Genomic DNA, 18363 nt, shown 5'->3' on the forward strand with positions numbered 1-18363 from the left:
ATCTTATTAGATCATTAATAAATGATTAGTATTTTATACTTATCTACCAATTGTGTCCACTATCCTTGACCTTTGAGCACCAATTTTTTCTGGTTTAAATTCTATTATCTTTTTGCACCTTGGGTATAGGTGCCAATATTGGGTTGCCCAGGTCTATACTGGTATAAGCATAACAGAAGCCACTCCACCCCCAATTTTATTTTAATTTACAATTCTGTTTAACTTTCTGGCACCAGTTCATTTAAAAAAAAAAGTTTTTCACCGGAGTACCCCTTTAAATGGGATTATTTTGACGAATATGTGGAAGGTGCCATGCAGAATTTCAATTGGACTTTTTTTCTCCACAGGCTAATAATGGGTCCCTTTCTCATTCTGGTACTCATTTTGATCCTATTATGCTATTATGTTTTCGCTTTGCTTTGAGAAGAGGTATAAATATGACATCTTTCCATATGTGACACATGTTGTTGTCTTCCTTTCAGATCATCTGACTAATTCTGGCAGAGTACATGGAACGTTGTGAGATCTGCTGGCTCATTGTCAGCTCTGCCGTAGCATTTAATCATGTAGTCAGCACTAATAGGCAGATGATAAGCATGCTTTGTACATATGGAAATAACCGCAGATTTATGTAAACATATGCATCAGAAGGTGTTTGTTGTTTGACAGTATTACATTAAAGTCTTTATTTTGTTGAATTGCATTAAATGAAATAGATTTTGTGATCTTCATATACATTGCTATATTGGACATTCACCACTGGCTTTATAAGTTGGCTGTTAATGTAACATTGGGAAAAGAATGGTATTTGCAGTAGTTGGAATAATTTACAGTGGGTTATGTGAAAGCAATCTAATGCTGAATTCATATTACACATTTGTCTAAACTGTAAAGAATCTATAGGTAATTTCGTGACTTAGGGTTCTGATCATATCTGCATCATAGTTTCCCTTATTAATATCTGCTTCATAGTTTCCATTATTTCCAAAGTTTGCATCATAGTTTCCATTACATGGTGGACATTGGAAGTATTGGACATCCCCATCGTGCTCCATGGAGTTTCCCATGTTTTGACTGTAAAGTTAGTGCTACATGCAACTTCTGTCAAAAATAGCAGAGTCTGTGATGGAGGCTCCTACTGTACCCCCAGGTCCTGAAGAGCTTGTGGTGGGCTTGTGTTTGTAACTACACAGAGATGTATAAAATATGGGAAAACACTTATGTAGGCACACATGGAGTGGAGTGAAACTGTGCAAAAATTTTGCAAATAAATATATTTAAAAAACATACTCCAGCTAAGCCATATTCCCAGCATTTGTCACAATTAAACTGGCAACTGTCAGAACCTATAGGGTTAAAAGGTTCTTTGTTGTTTTTTGTTGCTGGTTTACTCCCGGCTGTCTGGACTGGTCAGCTGACCTTGATTAGAGCACCTGCTCTGGCTCCATATAAGCTGTCAGTCTACTCCCAGTCTTTGCCTTTTAAAGAGCTCAGTTTGTACTCCTAGCTAGCTTTCTACTGTATCTGTAATATCTGGCATTTTGACCCTTTGGCTCCGCTCTCTGACTCTTCTCTGGTATTAGCGATTTTGTACTTTGACAACTCCTGTGTTTTTTACACGGATAGTGGACTTTGACTTATTGTGTGAGTGTGTTAGTTTTGCTTCTGTTAGTTTGTCTGCTCCCTGTTATTTTTCTGTTATTTTCTTCCTTCATTAACAGTCATAACTAACTACACCTCATCTCTGTGTGGTGACATAGTAACATATAAGGTTGAAAACAGACAAATGTGCATTAAGTTTAACCTATATCCCTTTTGTGTCCCTACTGTGTTGATCAATAGGAGGTTGATGGCAATTGCCCAATACAGGGAAAAAAAGTTCCTTCCAGACTCCAATACGACAAATAGAAAAAAGCCATGGATCCACATTGTGTCCCTATAAATCTAGTATCCAAAACCTGTGATATTATTCTCCAGAAATGCATCCAGGCTTCTTTTGATCTCTTTTATTGTGTTCCCCATAACCACTTCCTCTGACAGAGAGTTACATAGTCTCACTGCTTTTACAGTAAAGAACTCCCATCTATGTTGGTGTAGAAACCTTCTTTCTAGCCATAGCCATAGAGGATGCCCCCTTGTTATAGATACAGTCCTGGGTATAAATAGGTCATGGGAGAGATCACTGTACTGTCCCCTGATATATTTATACATAGTTAATAGGTCTCCCCCTAAGCCTCCTTTTTTCTAAACTAAATAACCCTAATTATCTTTCTGGGTAATGTAGTGCTCCCATTCCTCATATTACTCTGGTTGCGCGTCTTTGAATCCTCTCCAGCACCACTATATCTTTCTTGTACACTATTGCCCAGTACTGTACACAGTATTCCATGTGTGGTCTGTACAGTGGTAAAATGATTTCCTTGTAATGGGCATCTATGCCCCTATTGATGCAACCCATGATTTTATTTGCCTTGGCAGCAGTTGCCCGACACTGGTCCCTACAGCTAAATTTACTCTTACCTAAAGCTCCTAAGTCCTTTTCCATGTCAATAGTCCCCAGTGTTTTCTCATCTAATACATAATCCCAGCCTGGATTTTTCTTCCCATGTGCATAGCCTTACATTTATCAGTGTAGTACAGAACCTTACATTTATCAGTGTAGTGCAGAACCTCATCAGCCCATACCTCCAACCTATCCAGATCCATTTGTAATAGTGCACTGTACTGTGCAGTGTTAACCATTTTACAGAGTTTAGTATCATCTGCAAAGATAGACACTTTACTACATAATCCCTCTACAAGGAATATATAAAAAAGAATAAGACCCATAACTGACCCCTGGGGTACCCCACTAGTAACAGTCACCAAAACAGAGTAGGTGCCCCTTAGTTGTTATGTCCATGCTATAAACAATGCAGACGAGTACCATCAGATCTTATTGACTTAAATGTGGTCCATCGGGTGTTTGTGATTTTAGAGGAGTTCAGCAAAGAAAAATACCAGACATGCAGTATTTTTTTCTCCACTCAGCACTTTTTGCGATGGAGTTCCCTTTAGTGGAGCTCAGCGGGGATGTAAAGAAGCCCGGGGCTCCACTGATTAACCATACATACAGTATGCCTTAATGAAGCAATAATGATACTAAAATGTAATAGGCAATTTGTTAAATTCTTTTAAGAATTGTCCCATCTTAAAACATTAAAATCACTTACAAGGCACTCTACAAATCTTTCTTTGGTGATGACATTTCAGGTGTTTCATTTCTGTTTTATGTTAAAACATTTTTTTTTTAAGTTTCCTGAGAGTAGTATTTCCAGAAACTTTGCCCCTCTAGTCCATGACAGCCTTGTCCTATTTGCTTGAATGGATGAATTACAATACCAGGCACAGCCTATAGACAAGAGTTGAACTGTTTCTGGAAAAATTTGAAACAATACTTTTTGTATTCTCAGACAACCCCTTTATATACGGCTTTCACGTGTCACATAGTACCTATAACTGCACTATGGTAATGTGATCACAGATGGCAAGAAATGAATTTTGCTTTATAAAGATGTTACTAATCTACCTTGCTTGTATACACAATAAAATATGAGATTATTATCGCGTATCTCCCTAATTGTGTATACTAGGGCCTTTACATTAAAAGGAACTACACAGGGATTCTGCGATATTGAAGGCATAATGCTAGAAGTAATAAGGGGCAGGATGTGTCAGTATAGCTAAATTATTTGGTTTATGGAAAACAATGTACGTTTTGCTGAGCTGGTGGTCTCTGTGTCTCCAACATTGTCCAATTGCATTAAGCTACTTCTGAGTTGTCTTGGTCTCCTACATGGGTAACAGATGCTAGGCAACAACCAATAATGGTAGCTATTACCGTGCCTATAGGGTTTGTCACTGAGCTTTGCACAGAGCTGACAGAGATGACATATATCTACATCTGAAAATATGCTGTTTAGGGACAACTGACAACCCTTATGGGTATTGTAAAGGTTATTAGTAGTGGTTGTCATGTAAGCATCTGTTAACGGGTAGAAGACATAAAATATAACAATAAAAAGCTGAGCATTTAAAGCCTTTGCCTGGGAAGCTGGAAGCAGTCAGTGAGCTCAGCATAGAAATGGTGCGGTTCAGTGCGTCACTTATGATGTCACTAGATGCACTACTGCAGCAGTTGTCCGAACAGTATGCAACTAATGACATGAAGGATGTTACACAGGGCCGCCATCAGGGGGGTACAGCCAGTACAGCAGTAAGGGGCCCTGGCTCCCAGGAGGCCCGGACCCCAGCTGCACCCCCCTGCAGCAGCCCCACACAGAACCGCTGAAAAGCAGTGTCCTGCTCCCAGAGGCAGACTGACGGTCGGGCACTTCCTGAGCCAGAGGGGGCTGCTGCTGCCAGACACATTTTGTCTTTACACCTGCGGCATGCGGGCCCTGTGATATCAGCGCAGGGGCTGCACTGTCTGCCTGGGATGAGAAGAGCAGAGAGGTCCGGCCCCGCCCCCCTCACACTATTGGTGGAGCAGGAGCACATGACCTTCTCCACAGACTGACACCAGCTCACCGAGGAAGCCTTCCAATACCTACAGCTGGGTCCTGCCCATCAAAGTAAGTAACTTTCTAGGAGGAGGAGGGGGGGGGGGGTCGTGTTGTGTGTGCAGGATGCAATTTGGGGATTATTGGGAGGTATATAGGCATTATCTCATGCAACAGATGGAGGCACCCTGGTAATTAAACATTGAGATAATGTCTATTTATCTCCATCTCATTGTTTCTTAACAAGGATGCCCCCCAGCTGTTCCAAAACTGCAAAACTACAACTCACAGCATGCCCACACAGCCAAAGATATGCTGGAAGTTGTAGTTTTAGCCAAACAACAATACGGCAAACAATAAGCGCCGTATGTAGGTCCCGGGGGTACCGATATATAGCCAAAAACAAAAAGACCCACAATACTAATATTATTTCAAAAAGTATAACAATCTTTATTAGACAATAAAAAACAGACAATTTAAAAATAATTAAAAGGCAGAGGATGACCTTACGCAGGAGACAACAAGTGCCAGTGGACCTGGTATGGGCGATGTAGGTATTCAGTCAAGAGCATACACAATGTAAGACTGGCACGGCTGCACACTTATAATATCGTAAAAATAGATATAATATCTAACATACATTGGTATAACATAGGGAGCAGCAATGCGATATAACAAACGTGAATAGGGACCCAAAATGGGTGATACCTAAAGAGACTACCTGTCATATACCCAAAGGCCAGGAACACCAAGCACCAACACCCCAAAGGGGTGTTCCTGGCCTTTGGGTATATGACAGGTAGTCTCTTTAGGTATCACCCATTTTGGGTCCCTATTCACGTTTGTTATATCGCATTGCTGCTCCCTATGTTATACCAATGTATGTTAGATATTATATCTATTTTTACGATATTATAAGTGTGCAGCCGTGCCAGTCTTACATTATGTATGCTCTTGACTGAATACCTACATCGCCCATACCAGGTCCACTGGCACTTGTTGTCTCCTGCGTAAGGTCATCCTCTGCCTTTTAATTATTTTTAAATTGTCTGTTTTTTATTGTCTAATAAAGATTGTTATACTTTTTGAAATAATATTAGTGTTGTGGGTCTTTTTGTTTTTGGCTATATAAGTTGTAGTTTTCAGTTGTAGTTTTCAAGCAACAAATGACATAGCTAGTGAGTATTTATGGTCACGCAGGACCAATACAATGATTAAATAGTTAAGTGCAAAAACATTATTATAAAACATGGTCATGCTGTGGGGGTATTATTCTCACATTTATACTGGTATTATTATTGTATAATTGGCCTCAGTACACAGGATTTGGTCAGTAACAGTATGATGGTAATATGTACAGTGATCATTTTCCTCCTTGTATACTGGTATTATTGGTAATATGGGTCTCAGTACACAGCATTTGGTCAGTTACAGTGATGATGGTAATATTTATGGTGATATTTCCTCCTTCCTTCCTCTTTAACCCCTTAAGGACCAGGCCATTTTACACCTTAAGGACCAGAGCGTTTTTTGCAAATCTGACCATTGTCACTTTAAACATTAATAACTCTGTAACTCTGGAATGCTTTTAGTTATCATTCTGATTCCGAGATTGTTTTTTCGTGACATATTCTACTTTAACTTAGTGGTAAAATTTTATGGTAACTTGCATCCTTTCTTGGTGAAAAATCCCCAAATTTGATGAAAAAAATGAAAATTTAGCATTTTTCTAACTTTGAAGCTCTCTGCTTGTAAGGAAAATGGATATTCAAAATATATTTTTTGGGGGTTCACATATACAATATGTCTACTTTATGTTTGCATCATATAATGTATAATATATTATGAGTTTTTACTTTTGGAAGACCCCAGAGGGCTTCAAAGTTCAGCAGCAATTTTGAAATTTTTCACAAAATTTTCAAACTCACTATTTTTCAGGGACCAGTTCAGTTTTGAAGTGGATTTGAAGGGTCTTCATATTAGAAATACCCCATAAAAGACCCCATTATAAAAACTACACCCCCCAAAGTATTCAAAATGACATTCAGTAAGTGTATTAACCCTTTAGGTGTTTCACAGGAATAGCAGCAAAGTGGAAGAGAAAATTCTAAATCTTCATTTTTTACACTCGCATGTTCTTGTAGACCCAATTTTTGAATTTTTGCAAGGGGTAAAAAGGAGAAAATTTTTACTTTTATTTGTAGCCCAATTTCTCTCGAGTAGGCACATACCTCATATGTCTGTGTTAATTGTTCAGCGGGCACAGTAGAGGGCTCAGAAGGGAAGGAGCGACAAATGGTTTTTGGCAGGCATGTCACCTTTAGGAAGCCCCTATGGTGCCAGGACAGCAAACAAAAACACATGGCATACCATTTTGGAAACTAAACCCCTCAGGGAACGTAACAAGGGGTAAAGTGAACCTTAATACCCCACAGGTGATTCACGACTTTTGCATATGTAAAAAAATATATATATTTTTTACGTACAATGCTTGGTTTCCCAAAAATTTTACATTTTGAAAAAGGGTAATAGCAGAAAATACCTCCCAAAATTTGAAGCCCAATTTCTCCTGATACAGAAAACACCCCATATGGGGTGAAAATTGCTCTGCTGGCACACTACAGGTTTCAGAAGAGAAGGAGTCACATTTGGCTTTTTGAAAGCAAATTTTGCTCTGGGGCCATGCCGCATTTAGGAAGCCCCTATGGTGCCAGAACAGCAAAAAAAAACACATGGCATACCATTTTGGAAACTAGACCCCTGGGGGAACGTAACAAGGGGTAACGTGAACCTTAATACCCTACAGGTGTTTCACGACTTTTGCATATGTAAAAAAAAATATTTTTTTTACCTAAAATGCTTGTTTTCCCAAAATGTTTACATTTTAAAAAGGGTAATAGCAGAAAATACCCCCCAAAATTTGAAGCCCAATTTCTCCCGATTCAGAAAACACCCCATATGGGGGTGAAAAGTGCTCTGCTGGCACACTACAGGTCTCAGAAAAGAAGGAGTCACATTTGGCTTTTTGAAAGCAAATTTTGCTCTGGGGGCATGCCGCATTTAGGAATCCCCTATGGTGCCAGAGCAGCAAAAAAAAAAACACATGGCATACCATTTTTGAAACTTGAACCCTCGGGGAATGTAACAAGGGGTAATTTGAACCTTAATACCCTACAGGTGTTTCACGACTTTTGCATATGTAAAAAAAATATATATATTTTTTACCTAAAATGCTTGTTTTCCCAAAAATTTTACATTTTTAAAAAGGGTAATAGCAGAAAATACCCCCCAAAATTTGTAACACAATTTCTCCCGAGTACGGCGATACCCCATATGTGACCCTAAACTGTTGCCTTGAAATACGACAGGGCTCCAAAGTGAGAGCGCCATGCGCATTTGAGGCCTAAATTAGGGACTTGCATAGGGGTGGACATAGGGGTATTCTACGCCAGTGATTCCCAAACAGGGTGCCTCCAGCTGTTGTAAAACTCCCAGCATGCCTAGACAGTCAGTGGCTATCTGGCAATACTGGGAGTAGTTGTTTTGCAACAGCTGGAGGCTCCGTTTTGGAAATAGTGGAGTACCAGACGTTTTTCATTTTTATTGGGGAGGGGGGTTGTATAGGGGTATGGGTATATGTAGTGTTTTTTACTTTTTATTTTATTTTGTGGTAGTGTAGTGTAGTGTTTTTAGGGTACAGTCGCACGGGCGGGGGTTCACAGTAGTTTCTCGCTGGCAGTTTGAGCTGCAGCAGAAAATTTGCCGCAGCTCAAACTTGCAGCCGGATACTTACTGTAATCCTCCGCCCATGTGAGTGTACCCTGTACATTCACATTGGGGGGGGGGGGGGACATCCAGCTGTTGCAAAACTACAACTCCCAGCATGTACGGTCTATCAGTGCATGCTGGGAGTTGTAGTTTTGCAACAGCTGGAGGCACACTGGTTGTGAAACACCGAGTTTGGTAACAAACTCAGTGTTTTGCAACCAGTATGCCTTCAGCTGTTGCAAAAGCTACAACCCCCCAGCATGTACTGACAGCGGAAGGGCATGCTGGGTCTTGTAGTTATGCAACAGCCAGAGGCATAATACTTTGGCTGGGGATGCTGGGGATTGTAGTTATGCAACAGCTGGAGACACACTGGTTTGCTGCTTAACTCAGTGTGCCTTCAGCTGTTGCAAAACTACAACTCTCAGCAGTCACCGACAGCCAACGGGCATGCTGGGAGTTGTAGTTATGGAACCACCAGATGCACCACTACAACTCCCAGCATGCACTTTAGCTGATTGTGCAAGCTGGGAGTTGTAGTTATACAACAGCTGAAGGTACACTTTTCCATAGAAAAATGTGCCTCCATCTGTTGCAAAACTACAAGTCCCAGCATGCCCATAAGGGAATGCTGGGAGTTGTGGTGGTCTGCCTCCTGCTGTTGCATAACTACAGCTCCCAGCATGCCCTTTTTGCATGCTGGGAGCTGTTGCTAAGCAACAGCAGGAGGCTGTCACTCACCTCCTGCTGCTGCTCCACGCCGCCGCCGCCACCGTCGCTCCTGGGGCCCGATCCCAACAGGAACGCCGGGGATCGGGGTCCCCAGCACCCGGGGTGCACGTCCCGCACCCACTCACGTCCTCCGTAAGAGGGGCGGAGCGGGTTGCGGGAGTGACACCCGCAGCAAGCGCCCTGATTGGTCGGCCGGTAATCCGGCTGACGAATCAGGGCGATCGTGAGGTGGCACCAGAGCCACCTCACCCCTGCTGGCTCTGGCTGTTTGGGGCCGTCTCTGACGGCCCCGATCAGCCAATGATTCCGGGTCACTGGAGACCCGATTGACCCGGAATCCGCCGCAGATCGCTGGGCTGAATTGTCCAGCGATCTGCGGCCATTGCCGACATGGGGGGTCATCATGACACCCCTGGGCGATATGCCCTGATGCCTGCTGAACGATTTCAGCAGGCATCGGGCACCGGCTCCGCTCCAGGTGGTTGCGGGGGGGCCGGTAAAACACATGACGTTCTCATACGTCATGTGTCCTTAAGGACTCGGAAATGGAGACGTATGAGAACGTCATGTGTCCTTAAGGGGTTAAATTAAAGGGCTCTTGTTTTTCTTGTTCTGTGTTTTAAAATATTTTTTTCATAGACAATGGGTAAGATAGCAGGCGGGCACTGGGGGCAGACTTGGTAGTGGGCTATGGGAGGGGGCCCAAGCCTTGAGCTGTGTAAGGGGCCCCAAAATTTCTGATGGCAGCCCTGCTTGTAGTTATAAATACTATGACAAGGTAGCACCAGAATCTGTTTTCTTCCAAAAGGCTTTGTGGCTTTTTATGGTGTAGCTTTGGTCAGAGAGGTCTGGTGTCAGTACTGAGATGATATGCCTTTCTGTTAAAGGAGATCTGCAGCTCTAGATACTTATCCCCTATCCGCAGGATAGGGGGTAAGTGTCTGATCGCGGGGGGTCTGAACGCTGGGACCCCTGCGATCTCCTGTACGGGGCCCCGGCACTGCCGTGGCTGTCCCATTCAGGATGATGCCACACCCGACATGCCCCTTCCATGAATCTCTATGGGAGAGGCTGAGATTCAGTGTCTGTGCATCCCCGCCTCTCCCATAGAGCTGTATGGAGGGGTACATGTCGTCGACCTCAGTGAGATCGACGACACACGCATTAGCCGCGCAGAGTCGGTGCAAAGCCGGATACCGGTACGGGAGGGTCCTGCAGACAGGTTATAAGTGTCTAAGACTGCAGTACTCCTTTAAGATAAGAACTCATGTCTAACTACATAGTAAATGACATTGACCATTCTTCTGCATTTTGTAGTTATGTGCTGCCACCTAGGGTATGTATTTTGTATGGCAGAGCTCCCCAACTTTTTGTAGTTGGTGATCTGCTTAACTACAGCAGGTGGTGTTATGTTAAAGTGGGTTATCCAGGAATAGAAAAAAAAGTAGCTGATTTCTTCAAAAAACAGCACCACACCTGTCCTTAGGTTGTGTGGGGAATTGCAGCTCAGTTCCATTGAAGTGAATGGAGCCAAGTTGTATCGAAAGAGTCTGTTACAGATGTGTGTGTTTGTTATTTACCTTTTACTCTAGTGGTCATTGTCACTGATAGAGTTGTGATGCCAGTACCAAGTGCTTGTAATGCTATAACTTCTCTAATGGCACAAATTCCTAATAGCATCTGGAAAGCCTCATGCAGGGGGTCACAGAACTATTGCTTGTATAATAGTAATAACACGCTGTCACTGTGTATAACTACATTTTTGCTGTACACTGTCAGCTGGAGTAATGGCTAGCAGCCAGTGTCAGCTATGATTCATAGCTGTGATAACACCTCACGTCTGATGTGTCCTGTCCTCTCATTATATCCAAGCATATGCTTCAAGACGTCTGCTTTGGAAATGCTGAAGACTTGTTTACCGTGAAATGCGTTACGTCAGTTCTCCTTGATCTCATCAGAATTCAAATATGTCAATGAAACAAATGTAACCTTTTAAGAAGTGGAGTAATTGTATAATTTTACCATAGTTTTCTACTTTGTGCATTTAGAAATCTGAAACTTTTTTTGTAGGGATGGAGGCATTACTAGAATGAATCAAATAATAAGCACATGATATGTTCTTCCAGTTAAACAGATGAAACAAAAATTTTATTTAAAAGATTCACAAAAGTTAAGGTATATTCAGATACATTTCTGACGCATTTTGCTTAGCCTGAGCAGATTTCAATTATGCGGGTCTTACAATCCTTTGCCGAGTTTTACATCACTGGCTCTTTGTAATGTCATAATCCACAATTATCCGAAAGATATCCCTGCACTAAGTAGAATGGTTGTGTGTGTAGGATTGCCTATCCAGTAGAGGCCCACTGTGATGTAGCAAGTGCATCCTTCACTGCTAGTTTCTCAGGCGCGTTGCTAAGTGCAGGGGTCACATGGATGTGCCTTGGCCAATCGGCACACTGTAAACTATAAATAACCCGCGCATGGTGACCGTGTTGCTTGTCAGCTATTAAATATAATATCGTATTTATAAGTCTAAAGTGCATAGAAACCTGGATGTTCTGTTCTGTCTAGCAAGGTGACATCGTACTGAAACATCAACAAGCAAAAAGATTGTGGTCACCCTGCTGTCACATGGAGAGTTGATACGCAAGTGCATTATTATAAGTGTATGTAATGATGGTGAAAATGGGAAAATATTGTGTTACTTTACTATTATTTCTTTTCACCTTTAGATCAACTTGACATAGTTTCTATGGCTGAAACAACTATGACACCAGAAGAAATTGAACTTGAAATGACTAAAATCCAGCGGCTTCGAGAAGTCTTGGTCAGAAGGGAATCGGAACTAAAGTTCATGTGAGTTTTTCTTATTTCCTGGCTACTCCAGTACAAACTTTAGATGCACAGCTTGGAAGTATTGAATAATATATGTGTACAATATGTTTATACACAATAATCCAGCACTATATATTTATATAGACCTGTATAACTTCTATTTGCTATAAATCCATTAAAAATAAAAATAAAAAAAGATTATAAGAAATATAAAAATAAGTGCAAATCACAGGAAAGACACACCCCAAAGATCTAAAATATATACTGTTACGGCTATGCTAATACATTACTATAGTGAAGTTAATTAAATGGAAAAAAATTAAATACAATTTGTAGTGTTGAGTTTCAGTCATTATTATCACAGTATGTTATATTATTTGATATTTCGCTTTGATATGGCTTGTTGGGAAAAAAAACATATTATAGATATGTGTAAAGTGATTATAACTCATCTGATCTAGAATTCATTTTACTAACTGTGTCTTGAAATAAACTTCAATACACTCTGCATGCAGATGGACTTTCCCCATAATAAAGTGTACTAGTGGTGACCACTCTTAAAGGGGTTGTCCAGAATAAAAAGGGTCTACTTTTTTCGTTCTACAGGGTCACACTGCCTTCCATGGGCCATGTCTGGTATTGCAGCTCAACTCCATTCAACTGAATAGTGATAAGCTGCAATACTTGTAAGATAATAAATAGATGTAGACAATAAGGTTATAAATAAGCCGCTTGCTTTGGAAATTATAGCTATATGCATATTACCACTGTTGCTGTGGGGTACAAGAAGGCAAATCTGGGGGTCACTGCTACACTAGGTGATATCCGGTTTAGAGAAATCCAAAGAGCCTGTGTGGGATCTAAAGAGTGTATGTATCAAAGAAGTCACCCTTGTTGGTGCTGTAATCTAAGTGGACATATATTCCCAAATACTGGTAGGTCTTAGATAATGATAGGTTCGGTTTATTATAAAATAATAAACCAAAAAGAACAGTGACAATGACGCATTTCAGAGGTGCAACTTCCTTCATCAGATTGTGAATGTATAGTATACAAAAAATCTGTTCTTCATATAACAACAAAGATGGCCCCAGGTAGGTGGGCAGTAGGTGAGAAGTAAGACCCATTCTGAGTTTTGCTGTTGGGCTGTATGATTTTGTGTCCAAATAATGAAAAGGGGATTTCCCAAAATGCATAATCCCTTATGTGTAATACATTATAAGTGACTTTCTTTCTTACTTAACATTCCATTCTAGATTTATTTCCAGTGTTTACAAGCACGTATAACTAAACTGCCAGCAGTTCCACACTTTTCTCATATATTGTACGCCCATTTTTATTGCTATAGTAATTATTTCAAGCAATTTCATCGAAAATACATTTTTAAGAAAAACTGTTCAGTGTAAGGCAGAGGAGTTTGATTAAAATCCTGATGTATGTCCTTTCAACAGATGTTAATATTAAATCCTTTAAAAACTCAGTGTTCTGACAGAAATTAAAGTTCAATTACCCTAGAAATTCTTTTGAATCTGAGAATGACACAGCTGACTGTGACTACACATGTTTAACATAACAGTCTCATATTGTCTGATCTTCATTATTTTATGACATCAAAGTCTTGATGCTCAAACAGATTAATCAAAAAACACTGGCATAAATTTACAATGAAATATTCAAAATGTTTATTTCTTTAAAAAGTAAAAGCAACATGGTGGTTTAGTGATTAGCACCGATGCCTCAAAGCCCTGGGGTCTTGGGTTTGGTCTTGACCAAAAACAACATATGCTGTAATGAAAATCCTATTAGATACTATCTACAGCAATAAAGAAAAATTATTGCAAAATTGGTTGCATTAAGGGGGTATTGCAGGTTTTACTTGACTGCTACAGGGGCTGTTATGTTAGTGTCGTTCTTAATATAGTGTGATTTTTGCCCTAATGTTTAACGGCATACAAAATTACGTCATAGTCTCAGGATTTCCCAGTTTGCAGTGCGGCCTGAGACATTACATCACTAGTCAGGTGTTCAAAGCAGCCTGTCTGCTCTAATGGGTGGAGCAACTGCTGGGTGGGAGGGAGATCATTCTGCAAGGAATTGTAGTTTTGCAACAGCTGGAGGCACCCTGGTAAGAAAACACTGATCTATTGTTTACAGCACAGCATGGGAGCTCAGGTGTGCTTTGATGGGTGAGGTGGCTGATATGTGGGAAGGAGAAAAGTGACCTCACAATTACAAACAAGGGATCATGGGACTTGTATTTGAGGGGAGGGAACTCCAACAGGAAATAGCCATTTCATAAAAGAATATGCAATCTTATGGTATACTTAGAACATAGCCATTTAACTCCAAGACAAGCATGGATCCTTCCAAAGCATGTTCATTACTGTCTGGCAGGTAGATACTTAACCCAATAACAACCATGGACATCAATGCTCGTCCAATGGCTGTTAACGGGTATGACGCAGGCTCCCGACTCGAGCTCGCGTCATACCGGCCGGCCCCCAGCTGATTGCTGCGGCCGGCTATTAAGCCTTTAGGTCGCTGCTGTCAAAGTTGATAGCGGCATCTAAAGGTGCCTATATCCAGTCCCTGGTGGTCAAGTGGGGTGGATCACCCCCCCCCGCAGCGTGATCGCCTGAGGGCTTACCTCTCCTGCTATGGCGGCTCCAGTACTCAGAATGATAGAGCCTGGCAGGGCCAGGCTTTATCAATCGTGAGCAGAGCACACAGATCAATGGGAATGTATGTCATCCCATTGATCTGTATGAGGAATCAAATGATTCCTCCTAAAAGTCCCCTAAGGGGACTAAAAGTGTAATAAAATTTTTTTTTTTAAAGAGTTTAAAAACACACACATTGGCCCTTATTTACTTAGTAAATACTGTGGAAAATAAATTGTAGGGAATTAAAACCCACAAAGAAACCTACACAACACTTATTTACCTAAGGTTTCACTACATTTTCCACTTTTCCTACACTTTACTCTTTTTTACACATGCTCTGATCTGTCTGGTTTTCCTCAGCCCACCACATTTTATGTGAAAACCTTAGTAAATATGTTGGGTTTTTGTGAAAATGTCGGGGACACGCTCCTTTTCGGAGACCACGCCCCTTTTTCCAGTGGCCACACACCTTTTTCGGATTTTCTTAGCGAAATGGAGAGTTAGTAAGGGTTTTTTCAATTCTGGCGCAAATTCTGGCGCAGACATATTTTCTGGCACAATGCGTCAGAATCTGGCGCACAACCTGACAAAACATGTCGGGTTTGCAATAGTAAATGAGGGCCATTAACCCCTTCCATATTAAAAGTTTAAATCACCCCCCCCCTTTTCCCAAATTCCATATAAAAAATATTTAAACATAATAAAAATAAACATATATGGTATTGCCGCATGCGTAAATGTCGGAAGTATAAAATATATCGTTAATTAAACCACACTGTCAATGGCGTACACACAAAAAAATCCAAAATAGCGTATTTTTGGTCACTTTTCATACCATAAAAAAGGAATTAAAAGCGATCAAATAGTCCGATCAAAACAAAAATAGTACCGATTAAAACTTCAGATCACGGCGCAAAAAATGAGCCCTCATATCACCCCATACATGGAAAAAGAAAAATAGTTATAGGGGTCAGAAGATGACAATTTTAAATGTATTAATTTTTATGCATGTAGTTATGATTTTTCCAAAAGTACGACAAAATCTAACCTATATAAGAAGGGTATAATTTTAATCGTATGGACCTACAGAATAAAGATAAAGTGTCATTTTTCCAAAAAATGTACGGCGTAGAAACAGAAGCCCCCAAAATGTACAAAATGGTGTTTTTTCTTCAATTTTGTCACAAAATTATGATTTTTGGGTAAAATGACTGATGTCATTACAAAGTAGAATTGGTGGCGCAAAAAATAAGCCATCATATGGATTTTTAGGGGCAAACTTGAAAGGGTTATGATTTTTAAAAGGTAAGGAGGAAAAAACGAAATTGCAAAAACTGAAAAACGCTTGGTCCTTAAAAGGGTACTCCGCCCCTAGACATCTTATCCCCTATCCAAAGGATAGGGGATAAGATGTCAGATCGCCACGGTCCCGCTGCTGGGGAGCCCCGGGATCCCCGCTGCAGCACTGCGCTATCATTACAGCACAGAGCGAGTTCGCTCTGTGCGTAATGACGGGCGATACAGGGGATGGAGCAGCGTGACGTCACGGCTCCGCCCCTCATGACATCACGGCCCGTCCCCTTAATGCATGTCTACGGCAGGGGGCGTGACGACCACCACACCCCCTCCCATAGATTTGTATTGAAAGGGGCTGGCCGTGACGTCACGAGGGGCGGAGCCATGACGTAACGATGCTCCGGCCCCTGTGTTGCCCGTCATTACGTGCAGAGCGAACTCGCTCTGTGCTGTAATGATAGCGCAGTGCCACAGCGGGGATCCCGGGGCTCCCCAGCAGCGGGACCGCGGCGGAGTACCCCTTTAAGGGGTTAAAGAGGCACTGTCATTATGAAAAACTTTTTATATTTTGTAGTACTACTGATAAGATTACTTTTTTCAATATACATTTATTTACTAAAAAATTTTAAATTAAAATAGCTGCCACTAGGGGTCATCTATCTTTATGCAGACAGACTACTCTGTATTTTGCAGCATACTAAATACTGGCCATAAAGCGTGTTGGTATCCAGTATAGGACATCACCACTGTACCACTGCAGCCTTCAGATGTTCCTAAACTACAACTCCTATAATGGGAGTTGTAGTTTTGCAAAGCTGGGGATACAATTTTTGTAAAACTCTGTTTTAGAGCTGTGTATTTTCCAGCTGTGTGCCTCCAACTCTTGCAAAACTACAAACAAAGGATGTGTGGGCATGCTGGGAGTTGTAGTTTTTCAACAGCTAAAGGCAACACTGCTTTAACACAGTGCTCTACAAATACTGCAGCTCCAGCTCTTGCAAAACTACAACTCCCAGCATGCTTAAACAGCCAAAGCTTTTTCTGACCCCTAAATTACAAAGAAGCTGATCAGACATTCATGAGCCTGTGAATGCTGAATGACACACATAGTGAGAGCTATGTTGATTAGCATCCATCTTTACTAGGAACATAGATAGAAAATGTATGCATAAAAACTACTGCACAGGCTCCAGACTCAGAGAAGATGAGTCACCACAGTGAGGGAGAGAGACGGACATGTCCCCTCCATAAGGCAAGAAGAAAAAGCAAGTGAGCAACATATAAATGCTATTTGTTAGGGATATATAGGTCCTAGACACATAAAAATGAACAGGATTAAGTACTGAGTAACATATCACTTTTTTTTTTTTTTTGGCATTATGACAGGTACACTTTAAATCCCCTTATGGTGGATAGCCCCTTTAAACCTAGGTTAATAAAATATCTCTCAAAAATATTGCTCTGCCTTTCATAATATGGGTGTCATAACTGGAAATATGATATTGGCACAATGACAAGCAATATTACACCACTTACTTGACACTATTATATGAAGAATATGGCAAAGCACTGTTTGAGCTCATGACTAACACTGTGCCAGGCACTATTTCAGGGCTCTAGGCCATACTGTATGGGCACTATACTATATATTTTTATTATATGAAACAAGAGATACTAATATTTTGACACTGTAGCTTCCATCATTGTATGTACACTGTGGATAGAGTAACAGATGGGCACAGATATAGGGTCAATAAAGGGGTTTTCCACCATAAGGTGATTTTAGTACGTACCTGGCAGACAGTATTGGACATAATAAGGAAGGATCTGCGCTAGATTTTTGTGGACTGGTATTTCCTGTTTGACTTTTCTTTTTGTGACTACAAAACCCACAATTCTATTTCCATTTTGATCTCTCTCCCAGCAAGGGATCGCTCCTCCCATTGAAGCAGACAGGCTCCCTGTCATCAGCTGACTAGTGAGTCTGGTCTCGGCCGCATTGCAACCTAGGAAAAATCTGAGACAACAGTAATTTTGTATGCTGGTAAAAGTAAATATTGGAGTTAAAATCACAGAAGAATTGTGAGAAAACCATCACACACAGGTACAGACACTATATTATGAACTACACTAACTTTACAACCCCTGTAGCATAGTCAAATAAAATAAAAACCTGGAATTCCCGTTTAATATAGGGGCACTGATTTATTACTTACATTAATTATAAATACACTACATGACAGCAATATTTGGAAATTTTATCTAGTTACAGTATCATTTGGTGCAATATGGCAGCATATGGATATAGGGATATTGTATGGTTGTATTATGTGGACACTATATGGAGTATTATAAGGGGACTAGCTGGATGTATTATTTGCACACAGTATGGCAGTTTCATGCACATGTCTTAATGTTGTATTGTTTGGGCATGTTATGATAGGTGAACACAAATTCTAGCTTTAGTTGCTTACATATCTAAGGCTAGCTCTGCATTTCGGTAATATATGTATTATATAAATACA

The 18363-nt window shown here is 40.8% G+C and overlaps 1 protein-coding gene across 1 annotated transcript in view; it reads left to right on the top strand.

Moving 5' to 3' along the window:
- BMERB1 (bMERB domain containing 1) overlaps window positions 1-18363 on the top strand; it is a 280689-nt gene that overhangs the window by 209732 nt on the left and 52594 nt on the right. The window contains exon 2 of the mRNA XM_056536583.1: window positions 11777-11900. Coding sequence (XP_056392558.1) covers window positions 11777-11900 — 124 coding nt within the window. The remainder of the gene's footprint in view (window positions 1-11776; window positions 11901-18363) is intronic.

The sequence above is a fragment of the Hyla sarda genome, chromosome 8 (assembly GCF_029499605.1).
Source record: "Hyla sarda isolate aHylSar1 chromosome 8, aHylSar1.hap1, whole genome shotgun sequence".
In the NCBI taxonomy this organism is placed as follows: domain Eukaryota; kingdom Metazoa; phylum Chordata; class Amphibia; order Anura; family Hylidae; genus Hyla; species Hyla sarda.